Source organism: Schistocerca piceifrons, chromosome 8, assembly GCF_021461385.2.
Source record: "Schistocerca piceifrons isolate TAMUIC-IGC-003096 chromosome 8, iqSchPice1.1, whole genome shotgun sequence".
NCBI classification, from domain to species: domain Eukaryota; kingdom Metazoa; phylum Arthropoda; class Insecta; order Orthoptera; family Acrididae; genus Schistocerca; species Schistocerca piceifrons.
The window spans coordinates 408,493,324-408,516,967 of record NC_060145.1 but is presented as its reverse complement, the minus strand read 5'-3'; the positions used below and the strand labels follow the sequence as shown (position 1 = coordinate 408,516,967).

General features: G+C 38.2%; 1 protein-coding gene across 1 annotated transcript in view; it reads left to right on the top strand.

Annotated features, from left to right (window-relative positions):
- The window catches only part of LOC124712391 (acid sphingomyelinase-like phosphodiesterase 3b), a 104,692-nt gene that overhangs the window by 35,147 nt on the left and 45,901 nt on the right, over positions 1-23,644 (top strand). Inside the window, exon 3 of the mRNA XM_047242687.1 lies at positions 1,640-1,829. Within this exon, the coding sequence (XP_047098643.1) occupies positions 1,640-1,829 (190 nt within the window). The remainder of the gene's footprint in view (positions 1-1,639; positions 1,830-23,644) is intronic.

Genomic DNA, 23,644 nt, shown 5'->3' with positions numbered 1-23,644 from the left:
GTACTGAACTTTTGTCACACTCCTAAATTAAACTGTAATTACTTGAGGCTTTGCTTCAGTATTTCTCTAAATACTTTCAAGAATTATAAAGCTAGTAATAAACTAGTAGTTTAATAAAATGAGGGAAGCAAAATGAAATGGAAGTGTCATATACATTTTCCTTGTTTTCTCATGGTTCATAATCTCTTGACCATTATTTCATAAAACCCAAAATTCTTGTTTACCATAGCTCTTTAAAAAAATAGAGAAATTGGAATACATAATACAAGATATCACTACAGGTACTCATCTCTATCATTCTTCAACAGTTTCCATTCAGTTCAGTGCACTTGGTACACAGTTCTGCGAGTTTGTGTAGAACTCTGTTGGAGCTACATGGAGGGACTGGCAAACATCATGTGCAGCTTTATGTTTTTACAAGACATTTTCTGCATATGCAATTCTTGATAAAGTGAAACGACTGATTATTGAGAGACAATTTTGTACATTAGAAAATTAAAACTAAACTCAGTGATCAGTCCATGAAGACCACATGAAGCTGACCAGTCACCACGTAATCGTCTGCCATGTGGCATCATGCAGATGCGGTTTGGACAGAAATGGGGTCAACACACTGCTCTCCCAACTATAGTCAACTTTCAGATTTCAGATCTTGGAGCCACTACTTCTCATTCAAGTAGTTCCTTAACTGGCATCGTGAGGCTGAGTGCATTATGTTATAGTCCTCCCACTAAGGAAAAATCCCTGGCAGTACCAGAAATTGAATCCAGGTGTTCCACATAATAACATGCCTTATGACATGCTTCTTTTGTTCCTGCATGAGATCATTGTAGTCCAGAGCTCTTCTTCTCAGGAATTCACAGCATTCCCAAGCCATGATGGCAAAGTGTAAGTGACTTCACTTCCAGCACAAGTAAAGACACTCACTCATCATCATGTCTTGTTGATGGACAGTGTTCACATTTCTCCTTTCATATCTGCACATAAATTAAAAAAGAAACATGTACACAGTAGACATTACTCTCTGTACTACTAACAAAAATCAAATGTCTCCATGAAAATCTTTTGTCACTATAGTGGGAAGTGAGACATGTTGCTATCATAAAAAACTGTACCACTGCAGGGTGAGAGTCAGAATAGCTTGCCACTTGGCTTGGAGGTGGCTATACATTAGAAAGGATAAAAAAAAATTTTTCAGTCATACTAACCAGTTTGTCTTCTTGCAAAATGAATGAATGGTAATACATTTCATGGTATCCAGATGTAGAGGACCACTTTTGGCATTAATAGTGTTTTCCATGGTCAGGCCACCCCTGTCATTAGCTCATTTACCTGTACTGTCTTCTTGTCTACCATTCTGAAATGACAGTCTGAATTCACAGAGTGAAATTCTTTTATGCATCTCTCTCACACACAAGTCAGCTGAGACCACCTATTTATTACATGGGACAAATTCAAGTGCAACCATATGTGGAGTGGGAGCAAATTATTGATCACAGTATTCAGTACAAACTCCTTTCAGCACTTTAACGGAATGTTACTAGTCCACAGATAATGTTACAATTTTACATCTTAATGTGTCATATATTTCATATTTGTCTATTATACATATAGGGTTAAACATTGTCATCTTTTTCAGGTTTACCTTATTATGTCTGTACCACCTGGTGTCTTTGAAAGTGGACTTGCAATACCTGGAATCCACTGGTTTCACCAAAAACATAATAGGAAATATATTGTAATGGTTCGAGAATTCCGTGATATCATTATGGGTCAGTTTGCAGGTCACCATCACACAGATACGTTCAGAGTTTTTTACAACAAAAATGGTATGTTTCTATGTTACAGCATGATTTTTACAACATTTTTGTTTGCTATATGACTCCTGTGATTGCATTTGCCACTTAGTACCATATGTCAAGAGGTTCATAACAAAATAAATTGCTATATTTAGAGAAATAATTACATTCATCCAACAAGGATATGGACATGCTCAATAGTAACACTATTCAAAACATAACAATGCCTACTTACCAGCTGTTTCTATTGAACAAATTCTGTATCAGGTTCAGAGAATTGTGCAAACCCAACTGATGACTGCTGTATATGCCATCTTACATCATAAATGGATGTTTGAATCCTAATTTTTGCACACCTCTCTCCTGACCATGAATGCCAGCCTTAATTTTTATGATACTGACTGTATCTTGTTCCAGTCCTCCCCTGTGGAAAAGTTTTTAACCATACCTGGGATCAAACACATTCATTGTGTAGCAGTTAAGTCCACTGACCCTTTCATAAAGATATACACTACACAACAGCAAGTAAACTACATTAACGGCATACCAGAAAAGTAGCATCTCCTTTTAATCTACTGAGTGAAAAATTCGTAAATACGTTTATGCAGTTTAGCACTAATCTTGCAAAGAAAAAAAATCATATTATATCAATAAAGAAACTGCACAATTCTCCATAAATAACTACAAATTGAAGAAGATTTTGAAGCCAGTGGCTCCTTCTTCTTACAGAAGGATTGAAGGGAAAGAAAGAGGGATGAAGAAAAAGGACTGATAAGGTTTAGGAACTTGAGGGAGTTATGGAAAAGTCATCAACTTTTCTGTCAAAAGAAGGAGCCACTGGCTCTAAAAGCTTCTGCATTTCCATATACTTTATATGTGTTTTCTCCCAACAGCTCTTGGTGACTAGATTTTTACCCATTTAATTATTTTTTATTTTCAAACTTTTATCATTTTTGTTGGTATATAAATTGAAGCAGTTGTATTTAAAATGACAAAATCTAGCAAAGGCATGGAACATAGTATATCACACAATTAAAGCATGAACAAAATCAAGCAATGGAAAATCCATGATGGAATAATGACAATATTATGAAAATGATAGATTGCTACTCACCATACAGGGGAGATGCTGATACACAGACAGGTACAACAAAGAAACTGCTAAACAACTAAACTTTCAGCCAGAAGAACACACACACACACACACACACACACACACACACACACACACACACACATACATACACACACACACACACACACACACACACAACCATTGTCTCTGGCTTCAGTGATCAGACTGCAAGCAACAGTGCATGATGGGAGAATCAAACTGGTGTCGGGGGTAAGGAGGTGGCAGGGGCATGGATAGCAGGATGGGGTGGGGGACAGTAAAGTACTGCTTGTGGGAGCATACAGGGGCGAGGTGGAGAGAGAGTAGAGCAGCTATGTGCAGTTGGGAGGTTAGACAGTGGCTAGGGGTGGGGGAGGGGGAGGGGATAAGTGGAAAAGAAGAGCAGTAAAATGACTGAGTGTGTTGGTGGAATAGAAGGCTGTGTAGCACCAGAGAGGGCAGAGGGAAATGGATAGGTGCATGAAGGACAGCGACTAATGAAGGTTGAGGTCAGGGGGTTATGGGAACATAAGATATATTGCAGGGAGAGTTCCCACCTGTGCAATTCAGAAGAGCTGGTGTTGGTAGCAAGGATCCAGATGGCACAGGCTGTGAAGCAGTCATTAAAGTGAAGAATATTGTATTGGGCAGCATACTCAGCAACTGGGTAGTCCAGGTGTTTTTAGGCACAGTTTGTCAGTGGCAGTTCATGGGGACACACAGCTTGTTGTTTGTCATGCCCACCTAGAATGCAGCTTAGTTTGTGGATCAATGACTGCTCTTACAGATATTCCTGCCTTTGATGGGATAGGTGATGCTTGTGACTAGACTGGAGTAGTTGGTGATGGGAGGATGTAGGGGGCAAGTCTCGCATCAAGGTCTATTACAGGGATATGAGCCAGGAGCGGAATAGGGAATAGGGATGGGCAAGGATATTGTGTAAGTTCGCTGGGTGGCTGAATATCACTTTGGGAGGGGTGGGAAGGATAATGGGTAGGACATTCTTCATTTAAGGGCATGATGGGAGGTAGCATTAAAAATTATGAAACAGGCTCGAGTTTTCTAACATCATCAATGCTAACAATTGGAAACAGCAGTTGTGAAGATAATTGTTATTGTTATTTAGCTTATGTGAAGAATAATATTCCTCACATTTGCATGCTGTATTCTAAATAATGATAAAAATTTGATTAAGTAATGTCTATGAAGAATTTAACTACCTCAAGCAGCAATACAACACTTGCAGAAGTAATACAGGAACCAATTAAAATACAATTGCACACATGTTAACACCAAAGTACAGTTGTATAAATATCACATAAAAGTGAATGGTACATACCAGCAGATAAAGTTAACATATTTCAGCTGTTATTTGGCATAGCTCTTCTTTGGACTATACAAGTCCAGAGTTCAAATTGTACCAAGGCTGCTGTTTACAGTTATCTCACAGCTGGCCTCAGTGTACATCATTCATGACTATGTCACCCTCTGTACATGCATCATGTTACACTAATGCATTTTATTTGTCCTTGGTTATTTCTTATCACAAAGCTCACAATTTTAAGGAAATAGATGTTTTTTGATATACAATAAGAGTGACTACAACAGGTGAGTGATGTTAAAGCTGTAAAAATTCTTTACAGTCAGAGTGGTAGTAATATGAACTACTTTGTGTTCTTGGATATCGATATGTACATAATTATTTTTTGTATTACATTAGAGAAGTACATTACATATAAATATTTCTAGGAACATTACACATATATTGGTTTTTATTAAATTTAATGATAGCAGTTAGAAGAGGATTAAGGCCACAGTTTTAAATATACCTTTATGAACTTTAGTCACTGAGTCGTGAGATAGCTTTAAACAGCAGCCTCAGTTCAATTTGAATTCTGGACATGTATAGGCCAAAAGGGGTGATGCCAAATAACAGCTGATATGTGTTGTCATTATCTGTAGGTATGTACCACCCAATTATATGTAAAAGTCTTACAACTGTACTTTTCTGTTAACATATATCTGATTGTATTTCAATAGGGTCCCATATTACCTCAAGCACTGAAGAAGGTCCCTTAATGACTGAAATCTAGATCTGCTACAATAAACACAAGCTGTGACTCATTGCTGAAATTTCTTCCACCAACTGAAATAAGTACAGTTACTAAGCACTTCCAGGTTCCAGATGGAGTAAAATTTAAAAAAAGAAAAACTTCCTCTCCAAGTGTTAAACTGTTACCCATTGAAGACATTCATCCACAACATAATGAAGGTTTTTTTGGTCTCATGATCATAAGATGAAAGCATCACCTACTGATATGAGAACACACATTATCATCAAAGATGTCATTTCTCAATAGCTTCACATGGAGTTTTGTGTTTTTATCTTGAGATATGCAACAACACATATACTTTACCTCATCTGAACAGACCACTTTTGTGTATATTTTTGAGTGATAGTGGATTTCAGCTTTTTTTATACATCAGAACACCTTTCCTGTTATTTTGAAAGGTGAACTAGCCCTCATCTTTGAGATAGCATATAAATTGAGAAAGGTCCCCCATGTGACATAATAATAGGTCCAAGCAGTTGCATATATTGTGCACAAGATCTACTAAGTTCTTTAGATGGAATCACAGCCAAAACTAAATTCACTTGGTCTTGAATTTAGAAACCAAGAAGTGCAAAAGTGCCTAAGCCTAAAATGTTTGTTGTCCTAGAGGTTACTACAAGCAGGTTTAGATACCAATTTACATTTTTATACTTAGCTTGGTCTTCAATCTGACCCTGCAACTGGACTGAATCTCCAGTCTCCACTCTGTGCTGAGGATTCCACAGCTGTGGAGAGCTGGTGAGCTGACACACATCCACATTCATCAAAGACACAACCATGCCTGAGCACAACTGGAATTCTGCCATTGCTCCATTAATTTCCAGCTGGAGATGAGCTTCTACATCTTGTCTGCTGCTGTTATTGGCATCAGCATGAAAATGCACTGGGTGCTAGTAGCTGTAGTCATTACCCACTGAACAAGGCAGACATTTACTAGATGTCCAGTTTGACAGCATGCAAAATAGATGACATCATTGAATGTGCAATGAGGTTATTGATGCCTTGGTCCACAATCTAGACATGATTTAATTGTACTATCTTTCCTGGTACTTTTAAATAACAGCTCAGAGAAAGCTTTTGAATGAGCTTCTGATTGCTTTGTAACATGCTGATGGCAATGTGCCTCTGTTTGTGTCCATCTACCAGTGATGATGGCAGTGGATTGCTAACTACTTAATCACCCTTTGTCAGGCTTATGGACAGTCTGGTGCTCAGTAAACTGGATGATGAAGCTGACTTGTTGTCATAAGTTGACCATAGAACACAATGGAGCTACTACTACAGAGAAAGTCGACCCCAGCAGTACTGTTAAACACAAGTTACACTGGTACTCTCACCTTGTGAGCTTTGGAATTTTCAGCATATCACTCACTGTTGCATCAGATGACTTCCGTTCTCCTTAACATCATGGATTAGGGATTCCACATGTAATAGGCACTACACTATTCATGGGAAAAATCACACTCACATGCTAAGCCTTCTAAGTCAGCAGCTCATACTGTGTATGTCTGCGTACATTGCTTAACACATTAAATTTTGATGTATTTGTGTGTGGGTCTGGTGACGCTAATAGTCAGTCAGGAAACCACAGAATCCAGAAAATCTCAAACTACTGCAGTCAGAGAGTGGGCATAGCTTTCACTTCATGCAATTTATGACTACAAGACAGTATGAGTACACTCTCTTGTTCAGGATTTGCCTTGCAGTGAAGAACAAAACAATATAAACTGACCTCACAACCCTTCTTTGCCTTGGTGAAGCAGACAAATGACTGAGAGGGAAGCGATTATGATGCAGCTGCAGGTGCACACTGTTGTTGGTTTTGTGATAGTTGTAACAGCAATTTCTGCTGTTACTGGAATTCCCACTGCTTTTCATGCTGTTGCTGGTGTTACTGTTGGAATTCCCACTGTTTTTAATGTTGCAACAGCTTTTCTGTACAATGTTTAACCCTAAAAGTCTGTGATCTCCATCTAAATCTTCACTTGACATGACCATGAAATCATTTGTGGTCTTCCACAGCTTTGGATTTGTCAGTAAGTAATCCATTACAGTGCCAGTTTTATCATCACTGCTGGATCTTGTTATCTTATGAGAGACAATTTTCTTGAAACTCATGTTGCCCACTATCATGTTGTTTCTCACACAATGACACAGTAGATGTTCATCATCTGTGTCTTGACTACCCAGCCTATAATGATCCAACAGGAATACATCTATAGTTGATGTGGCATAAGAAGATCCCTGACAGATCATAGTGCTGTTACCAGCTTTCAGCTCCAAAGTGTTAATGGTTGAAAGTGAAAAGAGTAGCCATCTATAGAGCTGTGACAACACTGAGGCATTACTGTAGAGATGTTTACAAAATTGTATTATCTTATTGGCTAAGGCAGGCTTGGGAAGCTGCTGCACCCAGAACACTGCAACTCTCATGGATCAATTTATGCTGACTCAACTATAGTAAAGCACTGCAGTGTTCAAACTAATGTCTGAGTTGGGGACAGCTCTGTTTTAGATGCTTACATTTTTGCATAATAATATCAAACATGAAAATTTTATTCACAAAGCTGTATCTTCACATATATGCAATTACAGTTGTCAAAAACACATGGTACACTTAAATATTCATCAATATGGTTAAAGTTGTGATGCTGTAAATATGATGTAAAAGATTTTCCAAGTTTCTGGCTCAGAACTACTGTGTCATGCTTGGGAAGTTAACTTCATACAAGTTTAATTCCCTTGTGGAAACTACTTTTATGACACCAAAATGTGTTGGCATTGGTAAGGATTAGAAAATGTAGCCATATTGTATGAACAATAGAAAAGTTACTATTTGTTGTTGTTGTGTTGTGGTCTTCAGTCCTGAGACTGGTTTGATGCTGCTCTCCATGCTAATCTATCCTGTGCAAGTCCTTCACCTCCCAGTACCTACTGCAACCTACATCCTTCTGAATCTGCTTAGTGTATTCATCTCTTGGTCTCCCTCTACGATTTTTACCCTCCACGCTGCCCTCCAATGCTAAATTTGTGATCCCTTGATGCCTCAGGACATGTCCTACCAACCGATCCCTTCTTCTAGTCAAGTTGTGCCACAAACTTCTCTTCTCCCCAATCCTATTCAATACCTCCTCATTAGTTATGTGATCTACCCACCTAATCCTCAACATTCTTCTGTAGCACCACATTTCGAAAGCTTCTATTCTCTTATTGTCCAAACTATTTATTGTCCATGTTTCACTTCCATACATGGCTACACTCCATACAAATACTTTCAGAAACGACTTCCTGACACTTAAATCTATACTCGATGTTAACAAATTTCTCTTCTTCAGAAACGCTTTCCTTGCCATTGCCAGTCTACATTTTATATCCTCTCTACTTCGACCATCATCAGTTATTTTGCTCCCCAAATAGCAAAACTCCTTTACCACTTTAAGTGTCTCATTTCCTAATCTAATTCCTTGAGCATCACCCGACTTAATTCAACTGCGTTTCATTATCGTCATTTTGGTTTTGTTGATGTTCATCTTATATCCTCCTTTCAAGACACTGTCCATTCCGTTCAACTACTCTTCCCAGTCCTTTGCTGTCTCTGACATAATTACAAGATCATCGGCGAACCTCAAAGTTTTTATTTCTTCTCCATGGATTTTAATACCTACCCCAAATTTTTCTTTTGTTTCCTTTACTGCTTGCTTGATATACAGATTGAATAACATTGGGGAGAAGCTACAAGCCTGTCTCATTCCCTTCCCAACCACTGCTTCCTTTTCATGCCCCTCAACTCTTATAACTGCCATCTGGTTTCTGTGCAAATTCTAAATAGCCTTTCACTCCCTGTATTTTACCCCTGCCACCTTTAGAATTTGAAAGAGAGTATTCCAGTCAACATTGTCAAAAGCTTTCTCTAAGTCTACAAATGCTAGAAATGTAGGTTTCCCTTTCCTTAATCTTTCTTCTAAGATAAGTCATAAGGTCAGTATTGCCTCACGTGTTCCAACATTTCTACAGAATCCAAACTGATCTTCCCCGAGGACGGCTTCTACCAGTTTTCCCATTCGTTTGTAAATAATTCACGTTAGTATTTTGCAGCTGTGACTTATTAAACTGATAGTTCAGTAATTTTCACATCTGTCAACACCTGCTTTCTTTGGGATTGGAATTATTATATTCTTCTTCAAGTCTGATGGTATTTCGCCTGTCTCGTACATCTTGCTCACCAGATGGTAGAATTTTGTCAGGACTGGCTCCCGCAAGACCGTCAGTAGTTCTAATGTAATGTTGTCTACTCCCGGGGCCTTGTTTCGACTCAGGTCTTTCTGTGCTCTGTCAAACTCTTCACGCAGTATTGTATCTCCCATTTCATCTTCATATACATACTCTTCCATTTCCATAATATTGTCCTCAAGTACATCGCCCTTGTGTAAACCCTCTATATACTCCTTCCACCTTTCTGCTTTCCCTTCTTTGCTTAGAACTGGGTTTCCATCTGAGCATCTGAGCTCATGATATTCATACAAGTGGCTCTCTTTTCTCCAAAGGTCTCTTTAATTTTCCTGTAGGCTGTATCTATCTTACCCCTAGTGAGATAAGCCTCTACATCCTTACATTTGTCCTTTAGCCATCCCTGCTTAGCCATTTTGCACTTCCTGTCGATCTCATTTTTGAGACGTTTGTATTCCTTTTTGCCTGCTTCATTTACTGCATTTTTATATTTTCTCCTTTCCTCAATTAAATTCAATATTTCTTCTGTTACCCAAGGATTTCTACTAGCCCTCGTCATTTTACCTACTTGATCCTCTGCTGCCTTCACTACTTCATCCCTCAGGGCTACCCATTCGTCTTCAACTGTATTTCTTTTCCCCATTCCTGTCAATTGTTCCCTTATGCTGTCCCTGAAACTCTGTACAACCTCTGGCTTAGTTAGTTTATCCAGGTCCCATCTCCTTAAATTCCCACCTTTTTGCAATTTCTTCAGTTTTAATCTACAGTTCATAACCAATAGATTGTGGTCAGAGTCCACATCTGCCCCTGGAAATGTCTTACAATTTAAAACCTGGTTCCTAAATCTCTGTCTTACCATTATATAATCTATCTGATACCTTTTAGTATCTCCAGGATTCTTCCATGTATACAACCTTCTTTTATGATTCTTGAACCAAGTGTTAGCTATGATTAAGTTATGCTCTGTGCAAAATTCTAACAGACGGCTTCCTCTTTCATTTCTTAGCCTAAAACTTTGTATGGATCTGACTGTCTCCTTTTTGCCCTAGCCAGCCATTGCAGCTCATATGACATTGAATTTCTCCAATCGAGTTGGCTACTCCAGTGGTCTTCTCTCTTCCTCATTTCTATGAACTGTTGTCCCATTTGCTGGCCGTTGTGGCCGAGCGGTTCTAGGCGCCTCAGTCGGGAACCGCGCTGCTACTACAGTCGCAGGTTCGAATCCTGCCTCGGGCATGGATGTTTGTGATGTCCTTAGGTTAGTTAGGTTTAAGTAGTTTCTAAGTCTAGGGGACTGATGACCTTAGATGTTAAGTCCCATAGGGCTTAGAGCCATTTGAACCATTTGTTGTCCCATTTACAAACATGCTGTTACCTGCTGTATACAGACATCACAACTGAATTACTAAACTGTTGGTTTGAATATGCAGGCAGTTTTGTACAACTCACCTACCTCAACAATGCACTTAGTTTGTATGTCAATTGCTTAACATTGTCCCAAAAGTAATATTATTTTTGTGATTTTTTACCTAATTTGTGGAACCAGTGATCACTTAAATTAATGTCTGCTTAATATGAGGAAGATGATAGACATATAAATGAAACTTAATTTCATTCATTTGTACAAATTATGTAGCCAAATGATTCCAATACAAAGGGAACAATTAGAAATAGGGATCTAATCACATATAAATTAAGAGGGGGGGGGGGGGGAATTCCTTTAAGAGATTTATTCTGCAGGCTATATTAGCAGATTATTGCCATGATCTGTTAGGCTGTCTTTGTGCCTATAAAAACAATGTTAACATAACACAATTAATAGAATAACTTGCTTTCATAGTTATACTTCTAGATAGGTGTAATTTATCTGCTACTGCTTGCTTAGCTTTTACTCATACTTGGGTATTATTAATGGAAAAAAATGTTAGTAAGTAGCTAAAGTGCTGTGAAGTGAATGTGAAAATGCCAGGGTCTTTCCTGAGGCATCTGCTGAACGTCCAGTCCTGCAAAATAAATATTTTATTGATTTCAGTTGCATTACAATCATGATTATTCTGTAGAGGAACAAAAAATTAAAGCAAGTCAGCACACAACAGAGACACTTCTAAGTGCAAACAAAACATACTGAGCTTCATTTCCTATTTAGCTTATCTATTTTGTGCTCATTGTCTATTCAGGCATATAGTAAACAGAAGCTATCTCATATGCTAAAAGAGAAAATTGGCTGGAGAAAATGAGCTGCTCAGTGATTAAAGAGTGGTGTTATTTGGAACTCTGTGTTATGTGAAATACAACAGGAGAGATTGAAAGAGAATTTTTTATTTTTTTCTAGTCACGATCTCCCTAGTTACTACTAAACAATCATTTTAAGTGACTTCCCAACTTAATCCCCCACTTTATAACCCTCCATATTACCACATGTCACACACTGGCACTTCTGCTGCTGTTATCACAATACTCCATGAGGTTCCAATGTGAGCCATCACTATTCAACTCTCTGGTGCCAGGCAGCATGGGACCAGCCATCAGGCAGTGAATGTTCAAATGTTAGAGGACAGCACTGCATTGTGGCCTGTGTGCACCATCAATGATCAGTAGCAATATGTGTGATGCATCTTCAGTAGAGGGCAGCTTCTATGTTTATAAATATAGTTTCTAGGCCTTCTTCATTCATGCTGCAGCAACTCAGTACCATGTTGTGGCATTGTTTAATTGAGCCAACCATCCTCCCCATCAAGCCACTCTTGGCACGATGAACTTCCATATGATACCTTGTTGCACAATGAACTGGTGTCTCTTGTCAGCAGAGATATGTCTCAGTTAGCTAGTGGAAAGTTTAGGTGTTTTCATTATACATAATATGTGGGATACCACACTGAAATATACACCTCTGGAAGGGTGGTAAGAAGTGGTCTTTTGTGGAATTGTTTGTTAGTTACAAATATACTGCCCTAATTGCAGCACAGGTGATTAATAGAATATAACACTTATTTGTAGTGATGCCCTATTTTGAGAGCAGGGGCCCTGCAAAATCAATTCCAAAAACTTCAAATGGTTGTGAGATTTCTCTTTATCAGTTGGTAGTGGCACTTCTATCAGTTGGCCAGTGATGTAATTTGCAATTTTGTAGGGAAGACAATTACGTAGGGCCATTTTGATCACACAGTGTGTATTAGTGCCCTGAAGGATTCTTTTAATTGTAAAAGAACCACTCATACTCCAAGATGGAGTAGACTGATATGTGTGTATATGATCAGAAGTTTGGTGAAGTGGTGGCTTCCTTCTAGAATAATGGAATGATGTTCTTCAGTAGATGCAGCAGCATGATGAAGGCAACCTCATAAACGTAATGAATCACCCTCTAAGTATGGGTTGAAACATTTTACATTGGATGTGTTAGGAAGTGGAAGACCTGTGCTTAGAGCAATGACTTCTGATTATAAACATTTTTGTTACCCAGTTACAATCTAATGAAGACAAGTGGATGCTGTTTGTTCTGCAGTGAATTCTTCACATGTGTTCATTATCTGAAGGAGTTTTCTTTTGAAGTAAGCCATAGTTTATACTAGATTCCAGTAAGAACTGAATCTGGTTGCAACTGTGAGTGATTGTGGGGCTTGAATGAGTAAAGTCTGACAAGATTTATCTAATTTACTATCTTCCAATAAAATTTTAGGTGCAATAGATGCATGATGATTGTTCGGCCATAAATTAGGATGTTGTGATAGCCATGATGGTCCATTTCATCAGATGTCCTGTATCTGCAACATCTGAGGTATGGATCCTCTTGAAACTAAATCCACTGAGTTGTCTTTACCTGGACAGTGTCTCCACTGAGATGGTGTGGTAAGTGTTAGCATTTCTATCACTCTGTTACACACAAATGTTTTCCAAGTGGCAAGTTATCCTTTATCCATCCAAGGATTACAATGGAATCAATCCAAAGTTCCACTCTGCTGTGGTCAGAGATTGTGACCTTGCTATAGCAGTGTAGTAGTCAGTTTCTGTCACCACTGCTAGCAGTTCAAGATGAGAAAGTGTTATTGTCATCATGGGCACTAATCAATTTTTTTTCACTAGTTTGGGGATTTTAGCTCTAGAAATGATATTTAAGATGGTACACTATGCTTTCTCAGATGCATCACAGAAAACACATATAGGAGCTATCGTTCTCTGACAACTGGAGTCACTTTGGAATAATAATATCAGGTAGCTCAGGAAGATTTGAAATCCAATAGCACCATGTAACTGATAGGTTGTGAGGCAAGGGTTCATCCCAATCTCGCCTGAGCAGCTAAGTGTCTTGAAACAGAATTTTTCTTATTATGGGTACTGGAGTTATTAATCCCACAGGTTAATAAAGACCTGTTGTTGCTCACAGTAAATTTCTTTTCATTGCAATTATCTCTGAAAATTTGTTGGTGTCTTGTTGCTGACTCACTGAGAATGGGTCTTTTTCCAAAGTCCACATCATCCTGAGAATCATGACATTCATTTGGATACCTCTACTTTCCACCTTCCAAATTATGGAGAATCATTGTGAATTAGTCACCAACTCCAATAGAGTCAGTTCTTTTTTCTTCATTAGTGAACATAATTCATAATATAGTGAGACTAGGATGCTTTCTGATTTGTTCCTGAAGCAAAGTCATACTGTACATATCCTGATGCAGTAAAGCAGCTGCTGCAGGGAACTGAGACTGATAAGTGTCTGCTAGTTTATGAATGGTTGCTGAAAGCAGAAATGGTCTGCATGTGATGTCAACAGGAAGATGTGAGTGAGAGCTGATAAATTGTCCTTTGTCTTGAGTTGTTATAAATTTTAACCTTATTATTGCTTGTCTTGCACCAGAAGAATCTAGTAAGACATCTATTGTCAGGCCCAATTTCTAAAGTGCTTGCTTGTGGGAGGAACCATCAAATACTATTCACCATTTTGTGCTCCCCACATTTCTCAGCTGACAAACTGATGAAGCAGATAAAATGAATTCACAGAGTCTTCTGTAGGAGCCGTCTCTTCATGATTGTTTTTAATGTATTCTAACAGTAAGCTGTTGTAAGCTTATCTTAGCTCATCATTTCTGCATAGTCTTTTCTGTAAGGCAACAAAAATCATCATAGCATTGGGAAAGTTCTTGGGTAGAATCAGAACATATGTTCGAGGGAGGTGAACTATTCACTGCTCTTCTACTAGCATGTACATTGTGTGAAAGTCTTTCAGTACCACTGACTCTTTCTCACTTGTTAATCATTTCTGATTTGTGCTGATTCCCATTAATTCTAAATCACAAAAGCTGCATGTAGTGTCATCATTTGGTTCTTCACCAGCTAAATTAATTAAATTAAAGTTTGCATGTTTAGCAAAAACACCATCTGACATCCACTGAGGGTCTATCTGAGATTAGAGGGCAAAAATGCTAGAGATGGGGAAATGCATGTTGGCACTGTGTTGTCCACTGTTTCCCAGTAGTGATTCACTCCAGTAAGCAATTCTATAGGAATATCACCTTCTCCTGTTGTGGGGTCGATGTTCGATATTTTGATTTATCTTGACATCTTTGGGCACTGTTAAATGTTTCATGAAGATACGCAAACTCTCAAAAGTACTGAACCTAACATGACCACTCTTGAATATGTTGTTTAGCTTGAAATGCACAAATCTGTGAGGAATGGACATCAAAGAAGATTTGAATGCAGTTATTGACAGAGGCTGAGTAATGAGAACCTGTACGTTTAGATTGTCAATCACATTTTGGCAGATGAATGTGGGATGTCTCTCTACATCCAAAATTCAATGTGTGAGTCAGATTTTGTCTGTGGGCCATATTACAATCACACATGCTGCCTTAAGTTGCGTGAAACTTGAGCATCCCATGACAACCTTGTCCACTGAACTAATTATGAGTATGCTGAGAGAATCAGATTGCTTGTGGGATGGCTTGGGGGATCAGATCATCACAAATTGATTGGTGATGACCCCCTTTCCATTAAAAGCAGGCAGCTCTTTGCTTTTTTGAACAGCCTTTGACAGTGTGGCTTTGACAAAGACAAAGAAAATGCCGGTATCTTGAGATGCCCTGGAAAATCCTTTATCATCTTACAGTCTTGTACACAGTGATTGCTATGTTCACAAAAAATACAGCAAGGCTTCATGGTACATGTGGTTTTGTGTTTTGAATGACCTAGCTTAGAGTTAGCATTGGGAGGAAATTGGGGTTGTGGCAGGAATTAATGTGCCGAGGAGCACGTGAATGGCACGTCCTTACATATCTTCCCCTAAAAATTCCATTAAACATAATGTCTCCTTTGGATAGTAGCTCCTTCTTTACATGGATAATTCAATCATGGCAAATGTCTATGGGGAAATTGCACAATATTTTTGGTGTGAAAACCTTGCCATATGCATTTACATCCTCACCCAAGGATTTCAGAGCTTGGATGTGTTTACAGCAGATTGTGACACTATCACAGGATATGGAGCGTGTCAATTTTACAAGCTTTTGGCCAGAATTTATGGTAATACATAAAACAAACAAAAACAGTAAACAGTAACTTAGGTCCCACTACAAAATATACATTTTAGAGATAGATAGAGATTACAAAACAAAAAACAGTAAACAGTAACGTAGGTCACACTACAAAAAATACATTTTAGAGATAGATAAAGATTACAAAATAATAAGTGTTACAAGGAATAAATATTGCAAAATATGTGTTTACAATAAAAATATTCGGAATTACAAATACAAATTTGGGCATACATTTGCAATTTACAATACAAGAAATGTTAAACACTGTAGTTCAGTAACTCTTCTATTCTGTTAAATGATCCTTGCAATAGGAACTGCCTTAAGGTTTTTTTTAAACAAGAGATCATCATCTACCAAACACTTAATTCTTGAAGGGAGGGCATTAAAAATCTTACAGCCACTGAAATGGACTCCTTTCTGCACCATACTTAGATTTGGCTGTTCATAGTGGATATCATGTTTCTTTCTAGTATTGTGACTGTGAAATGCACTATTTAGCTTAAAGATGGATTTTTCTTTCCTTATGAAACACATCAATGAGAATATATATTGCGCACTGGATGTAAGTATTTCAAGCTTCTTAGAAAGATTCCTGCATGTGGCTTTAGGATGGACTCCACACATGATCCTTATCGTTCTTTTTTGTACACACAGTACTTTTTTATCCAGTGGCTGATTTCCCCAAAATATAATTCCAAATGCCATAATTGCATGAAAGTAACCATAATACATTGACTTCATGGTTTCCATATTTCTATAAGAAGAAACAATGCGCAATGCGTATGTTGATGAACTTAGTCTTTTGGATAGATCCATGATGTGGTTTGACCAATTCAGTTTTTGCTATCAATATGCAAGGCTAGGTATTTTGAGGAATCTACCCTGGTTATTGTCTGCTCACCTATTTTTATTACTATTTCCTCATCTTTGGATGTTTTGTAGAACTGAATGTAGTTTGTTTTACAGTAATTTAAAGAAAGACCATTAATGTTGAACCAGTTCACTGTTTCATTTAAAACCTTATTTGATGTTACCTCAAGTTTATCAATAAGTAGTGTAGTGTCACCCGCAAAAATGGTGAATCTACAATATTCCGCAGAGAGAGGGATATCATTTATAAATATAATAAAAAGTAGGGGGCCCAGAACTGAGCCCTGTGGCTCTCCACATGTGATGGTACCCCATTCTGAAGATACTGGGACACCATCTTGACTATCTACTACAACTTTTTGTTTCCTGTTTGATAGATATGAGTCAATACATCTGCTTGTGTCTGTACATGTGTGGATGGATATGTGTGTGTGTGTGTGTGTGAGTGTATACCCGTCCTTTTTTTCCCCCTAAGGTAAGTCTTTCCGCTCCCGGGATTGGAATGACTCCTTACCCTCTCCCTTAAAACCCACTTCCTTTCATCTTTCCCTCTCCTTCCCTCTTTCCTGATGAGGCAACAGTTTGTTGCGAAAGCTTGAATTTTGTGTGTATGTATGTGTCTGTTTGTGTTTCTATCGACCTGCCAGCACTTTCATATGGTAAGTCACATCATCTTTGTTTTTAAATATATTTTTCCCACATGGAATGTTTCCCTCTATTATATTGATATTATTTTAATGTTAGTTTTACGAATTTCTTTGTTTACACACGAATGATACATTAGATCATATCTGTGTGGTAATGTTGCAACTATCATATTTTTTTGTTTACTGTGTTCCAGGAATTTCTTTAGTTCAGTGAGACAGTTATTTGCTTCATTTTTCACAACATCATTTGCACCCGCTATACACACGATATAGTCATTTTTTCCCAACATTTTGTCTTGTAAATCAACACCAATAATGTTTTTTGCTGTTGCTCCTGGCTTCACAAAACCTGTTGCATCGTATTTTGTGTTTTCTTTGAATAGTCTCGTCATTTTTCTGCTGTGGCTTTCCGTTAAAAATAATACATTACTTTTGTGTTTGCACTGTTATACGTTTTGGTTGATAGTGTCTTTCTCATTACTACGTGCAATAGATGTCCCATTATTATGTACAATAGATGGCATGCTCAATTTCACACCTTCATTGTTTGCGTTAATGCTGAACTCAGAGCCTGTATCACCATTCTGATTTCAAAGTTTGTTGAAAAGTCCATGTTCCCTTACCGATGTTAGGCCTAAATCCGCTTCTTCACTCACGGAAAGCACTTGAAATTTGTTTTTAACCGCCAACTGCTTGGTGTTTTTACTCCCTGGTGATGCTTTCATATTCACACCTCTGTTTTTATGTGATATATTTGTCCACTCGTTAGAGTTTTTTTGTGGAAGAGAACTGGCCTTTTGTTTGACTAATGACTCACTTATTTCTTTTCGAAGTTCTGACATCTCACTACTTAATACACTGACAATTTGCTGAAGGCTAGAAATACGCTCATTTAACTTCATAATTTCATCCCTACAATTCACACACACTGTACTTTTACTGATATTATTTTCGTTTTTCACAGGAACACTACTCACTTGTACACACAACATCTCCGCCATCTTAGAACATTCAGCACAAAATAAATGGTTCAGAGTTTTTCTAAATACTATAGTATTAAGTGGACCTATACTATATGGTTGCAATCTAACTTGCCTGCAAAATTCGCTTAGAGTCTTCATAAGTAGAAGCAATCAGTGCTGTGCCATTGACCAGTTATTTGGGATCACCTATACCTATGAGATATCCATTTAGGAACATGTGTTTATTAATAACAGACATGGAAGCATTCCTATTAATACAACTTTCAAATTGTTTCCAAAATCTGGGCAAGGTCTAAATGTTTCCAGAAAATCATCTGAGCTTAGTAGATGGCAGTTTAATTGCTGTAGGGATCTGAACCACAGGAAAGACAGGATCAGTTGCACATGATGTCATGGTAGACAGACATTTTTTCTCAGCTTTCGGCCTTGAAAATTGCATGTTTTGTCTTTTCAAGATACTCGTAATGAAGAACTAAGTCTGTCTTATACTCCTTGTCTGAGATATGATTGTTTAAATTGTCATCTAGCTGTGAGAGAATGAAAACTCTTCCTCCAAGTGTTCTTGTGATATAAAATATCCTCTAGTCGTGTGTCATCTAAAAAATCTTCAGCCATGGATGTTAGATATGAGATGAGACTTCTCTGATGACATCATTTTCTTTTCAAACCTTGTAACTCTATAGAGGCATTGTTCTTAGCTTTCAAATAACACTGATACACTATGCGCAATGTCAAAATACTCCACTATTTAAAGTAAGCAAAGGCTGACTATGTGAAGCAACTCACTGCTGTTCAGAGATGTTAGTGCTTACTACTTAGGTCCAGTCCTATTCATAAGCTATGTAAATGATTTCCCAAGTTCTCCTGACAATAAGCAATTGAGCGCTATGTTTGCAGATGATACATCTGCTGTCTGCTATGCAGACAGTGAACCCAGCCTAGTTGAAGAGATACATAACTTTATTGAAAAGGCAAGAGCTCACTTTGAAAGAGACAACCTAAAAGTAAACATAGAAAAACTAATATTATTCATTTAAAACCAAGTGGACCAAACTGACAAAATACTGTGATTGATGATGTTCTGCCAAAAATCCTGTACAGATTGTAAATTCTTGGGTATATGCTTAGATGATCATCTTTTATGGAAGCTACAAGCTGATTATGCTTGTAAAAAAATAACACCCAGTCTATATGTATTAAGAAGATTATCACCACATCTTAATTCTGAAACCCTAAGGACTGTATATTATGGATTAAGGTACCCTTCCTTGTCTTATGAAATAGCACTGTATGGTGGACATGCCAAACTAATATCAAAAAGGTTTCCATACTACAGAAGCAAGCCTTGAGAATCATAGCAAAAGTAAAACCAAGAACTTCTGGCAAACCCATATGTATTAGGCACAATATTCTCACAGTTTATGCCATGCATAGACTAGAAACTATAATTCTAGTGAAAGAATACCCTAGGATCACAAAAAGAAACATGGATATTCACAACTATGAAACAAGGCATAGGAAAGACTTTCATATGGTTAACAGAAGATTAAACAGTGAAAATCCCCTATTTCAAAGGAGCTGTTTTTAATAACTTGTTACTAAATGAAGTTAAGATATTGACAGGGGATAATTTTAAAAAGCAAGTTTAGCAGTGGCTTGTTCAAAAATGCCCTTATAACAAGAAGTTCTCATGAATTATAATGTAATAAGAAATAATGTAAACTACAAAAAATTGTGATTGTAAAAATTTTATACTTAGGCCTAGTTGAAAATGCACATGCAAGTAAAATTATGTGTTATGAGTAATGAATTGAAAAGACTGTGTGCAAAGTACACACAACTATGTGATCTTCCTTTCAGCTAGACAAGACACTTCCTAATGTTTTTCTGATGGCAACAGCAGTCTTCACGGGCTGTGATTTTCTTATCAGCCACAAAAGCAATGCGCAATGTCGGTAATCTTCCATATAGCATTCCTGCTCTACATCACATACTTGTGTCACACATTTTTAATGTTTTAGCAGCTCGGTCCTCCATCAGTGGCAAGAAGGTGGCAGTGTACTGTTCAGATAGCCCACCAACTCCCAGTTCCTGGATGTTGGCACCCCAAAAATGTCACCATTGAGTTCCAAAAGTAAGGAAGCACAAGCTGATTGCTTTAACAAATTGTTTATGTATTTAAGTATAACAACAAAACAGTCAACAATGTTACACAAAAATAGGTGATAAAATGCTCAGCACAATGATGTACAACATTACTGATCTTCCATAATCACATTGGTATATTCTATGACTTTGACAAACCCCATGATTATGTGGACCACAAGGTTCTAGTTAACAACATGTTGTGAAGTTAATGATGTCCCTCTTATATGGACAATGTCTTACCTTCATAACAAAAAGCAAAGCGTGACAGACTTTGTCACAGAAATGAAACTAACCACAACTAACTTCAATTGGTATTCTTGTTATTGACTTACATAATTTACCTTATAGCAATCATTTCAACAGCTGCATTGTACTAATGAAACAAGCTACTACAAACGGGCTCAATTCATCATCACTAGGTTCAGGAAACATGGTAACTAAACAGTTCAATAAAAGGTTCACTATAAGCAGTTTCAGATTTAATCTCACAAATAATCATATTATCCACTTTCAAACAAACGAAACTTAGCTTCTAGCACCAGAAGTAGACATTAATGGTCATGTACTAAATGAAATAATGTCTAAAACTTCTTGAGGTCCATTTAACAAGTTAAAATCAAGCTAACACACAGATAAACTAATCAAGTAGCTCAGTTCAATTTTTTTCCACCTAGAAGTATGCCTTCCTGTATAAGGGTACTATCCAGGTGTTGTTACTGTAAATTCTCTGTAGCAGACAATGAAGTGAAGTCTCATATGCTGAAACATTTTTGGTTGGTGGTGTCACACTTCAATAACAGATGCAAAACCACTGACTGAAACTGGGTCTATCTTAATTTTTATTTATATTAAAGCATACTTTAGCAGTCACAAATTTACGGACTGTTCTCATTAGTTGTTTGACAGTCAGACAAAGTTCAAAACCATTGTACAATATGCATTAGATGAGTATGTGCCAAGAAAGATCGTAAGAGATGGAAAAGAGCCACCGTGGTACAACAACAGAGTTAGAAAACTGATGCGGAGGCAAAGGGAACTTCACTGCAAACATAAACATAGCCAAAGCCTTGCAGACAAACAAAAATTACGCGAAGCGAAATAGTGTGAGGAGGGCTATGTGAGAGGCATTCAATGAATTCGAAAGTAAAGTTCTATGTACTGACTTGGCAGAAAATCCTAAGAAATTTTGGTCTTATGTCAAAGCGGTAGGTGGATCAAAACAAAATGTCCAGACACTCTGTGACCAAAATGGTACTGAAACAGAGGATGACAGACTAAAGGCCGAAAAACTAAATGTCTTTTTCCAAAGCTGTTTCACAGAGGAAGACTGCACTGTAGTTCCTTCTCTAGATTGTCGCACAGATGACAAAATGGTAGATATCGAAATAGACGACAGAGGGATAGAGAAACAATTAAAATCGCTCAAAAGAGGAAAGGTCGCTGGGCCTGATGGGATACCAGTTTGATTTTACACAGAGTACGTGAAGGAACTTGCCCCCCCCCCCCCCCCCCCCCCTTCTTGCAGCTGTGTACCGTACGTCTCTAGAAGAGTGTAGCATTCCAAAGGATTGGAAAAGGGCACAGGTCATCCCCATTTTCAAGAAGGGACGTCGAACAGATGTGCAGAACTATAGACCTATATCTCTTAATGTCGATCAGTTGTAAAATTTTGGAACACGTATTATGTTCCAGTATAATGACTTTTCTGGAGACTAGAAATCTACTCTGTAGGAATCAGCATGGGTTTCGAAAAAGATGGTCATGTGAAACCCAGCTCGCGCTATTCGTCCACGAGACTCAGAGGGCCATAGACACGGGTTCACAGGTAGATGCCGTGTTCCTTGACTTCCGCAAGGCATTCGATACAGTTCCCCACAGTCGTTTAATGAACAAAATAAGAGCATATGGACTATCAGACCAATTGTGTGATTGGATTGAAGATTCCTAGATAACAGAATGCAGCATGTCATTCTCAATGGAGAGAAGTCTTCCAAAGTAAGAGCGATTTCAGGTGTACCACAGGGGAGTGTCGTAGGACCGTTGCTATTCACAATATACATAAATGACCTTGTGGATGACATTGGAAGTTCACTGAGTCTTTTTGCGGACGATGCTGTGGTATATCGAGAGGTTGTAACAATGGAAAATTGTACTGAAATGCAGGAGGATCTGCAGCGAATTGACGCATGGTGCAGGGAATGGCAATTGAATCTCAATGTAGACAAGTGTAATGTGTTGCAAATACATAGAAAGATAGATCCCTTATCATTTAGCTACAAAATAGCAGGTCAGCAACTGGAAGCAGTTAATTCCATAAATTATCTGGGAGTACGCATTAGGAGTGATTTAAAACGGAATGATCATATAAAGTTGATCGTTGGTAAAGCAGATGCCAGACTGAGATTCATTGGAAGAATCCTAAGGAAATGCAGTCCGAAAATCACCCACTGCTTGAATACTGCTCAGCAGTGTGGGATCCGTACCAGATAGGGTTGATAGAAGAGATAGAGAAGATCCAACGGAGAGCATCACGCTTCGTTACAGGATCATTTAGTAATTGCGAAAGCGTTACGGAGATGATAGATAAACTCCAGTGGAAGACTCTGCAGGAGAGACGCTCAGTAGCTCAGTACGGGCTTTTGTTGAAGTTTCGAGAACATACCTTCACCGAAGAGTCAAGCAGTATATTGCTCCCTCCTACATCTATCTCGCGAAGATACCATGAGGATAAAATCAGAGAGATTAGAGCCCACACAGAAGCATACTGACAATCCTTCTTTCCACGAACAATATGAGACAGGAATAGAAGGGAGAACCGATAGAGGTACTCAAGGTACCCTCCGCCTCACACCGTCAGGTGGCTTACGAAGTATGGATGTAGATGTAGATGTAGATGCTAATGTGGCTATGGCCATGGCCAATGGCCAGTCACAGTTGTAGCTACTGTGACTAGGGCTGGGATGGCTGGCATGGTTGGCAATCGATTGACTACAGCTTAATTGCTTGATGTCAGTTATGGAGATTGATCTGACTGTGCACCCCTGAAATCATGGGACAAAGTGAAACAAGAAAAAAGTCAGTACAACCTGTGGTGCAATCCTGCTGATGAGGTTGGATCAATGTGTGTCAGAAATGGAGTAGGGTGTGATGGGCGGCTGGATTGGGCAGGTCTTGCAGCTGGGTCTTCCACAGAGGGTCGGGAGTGGGATTGG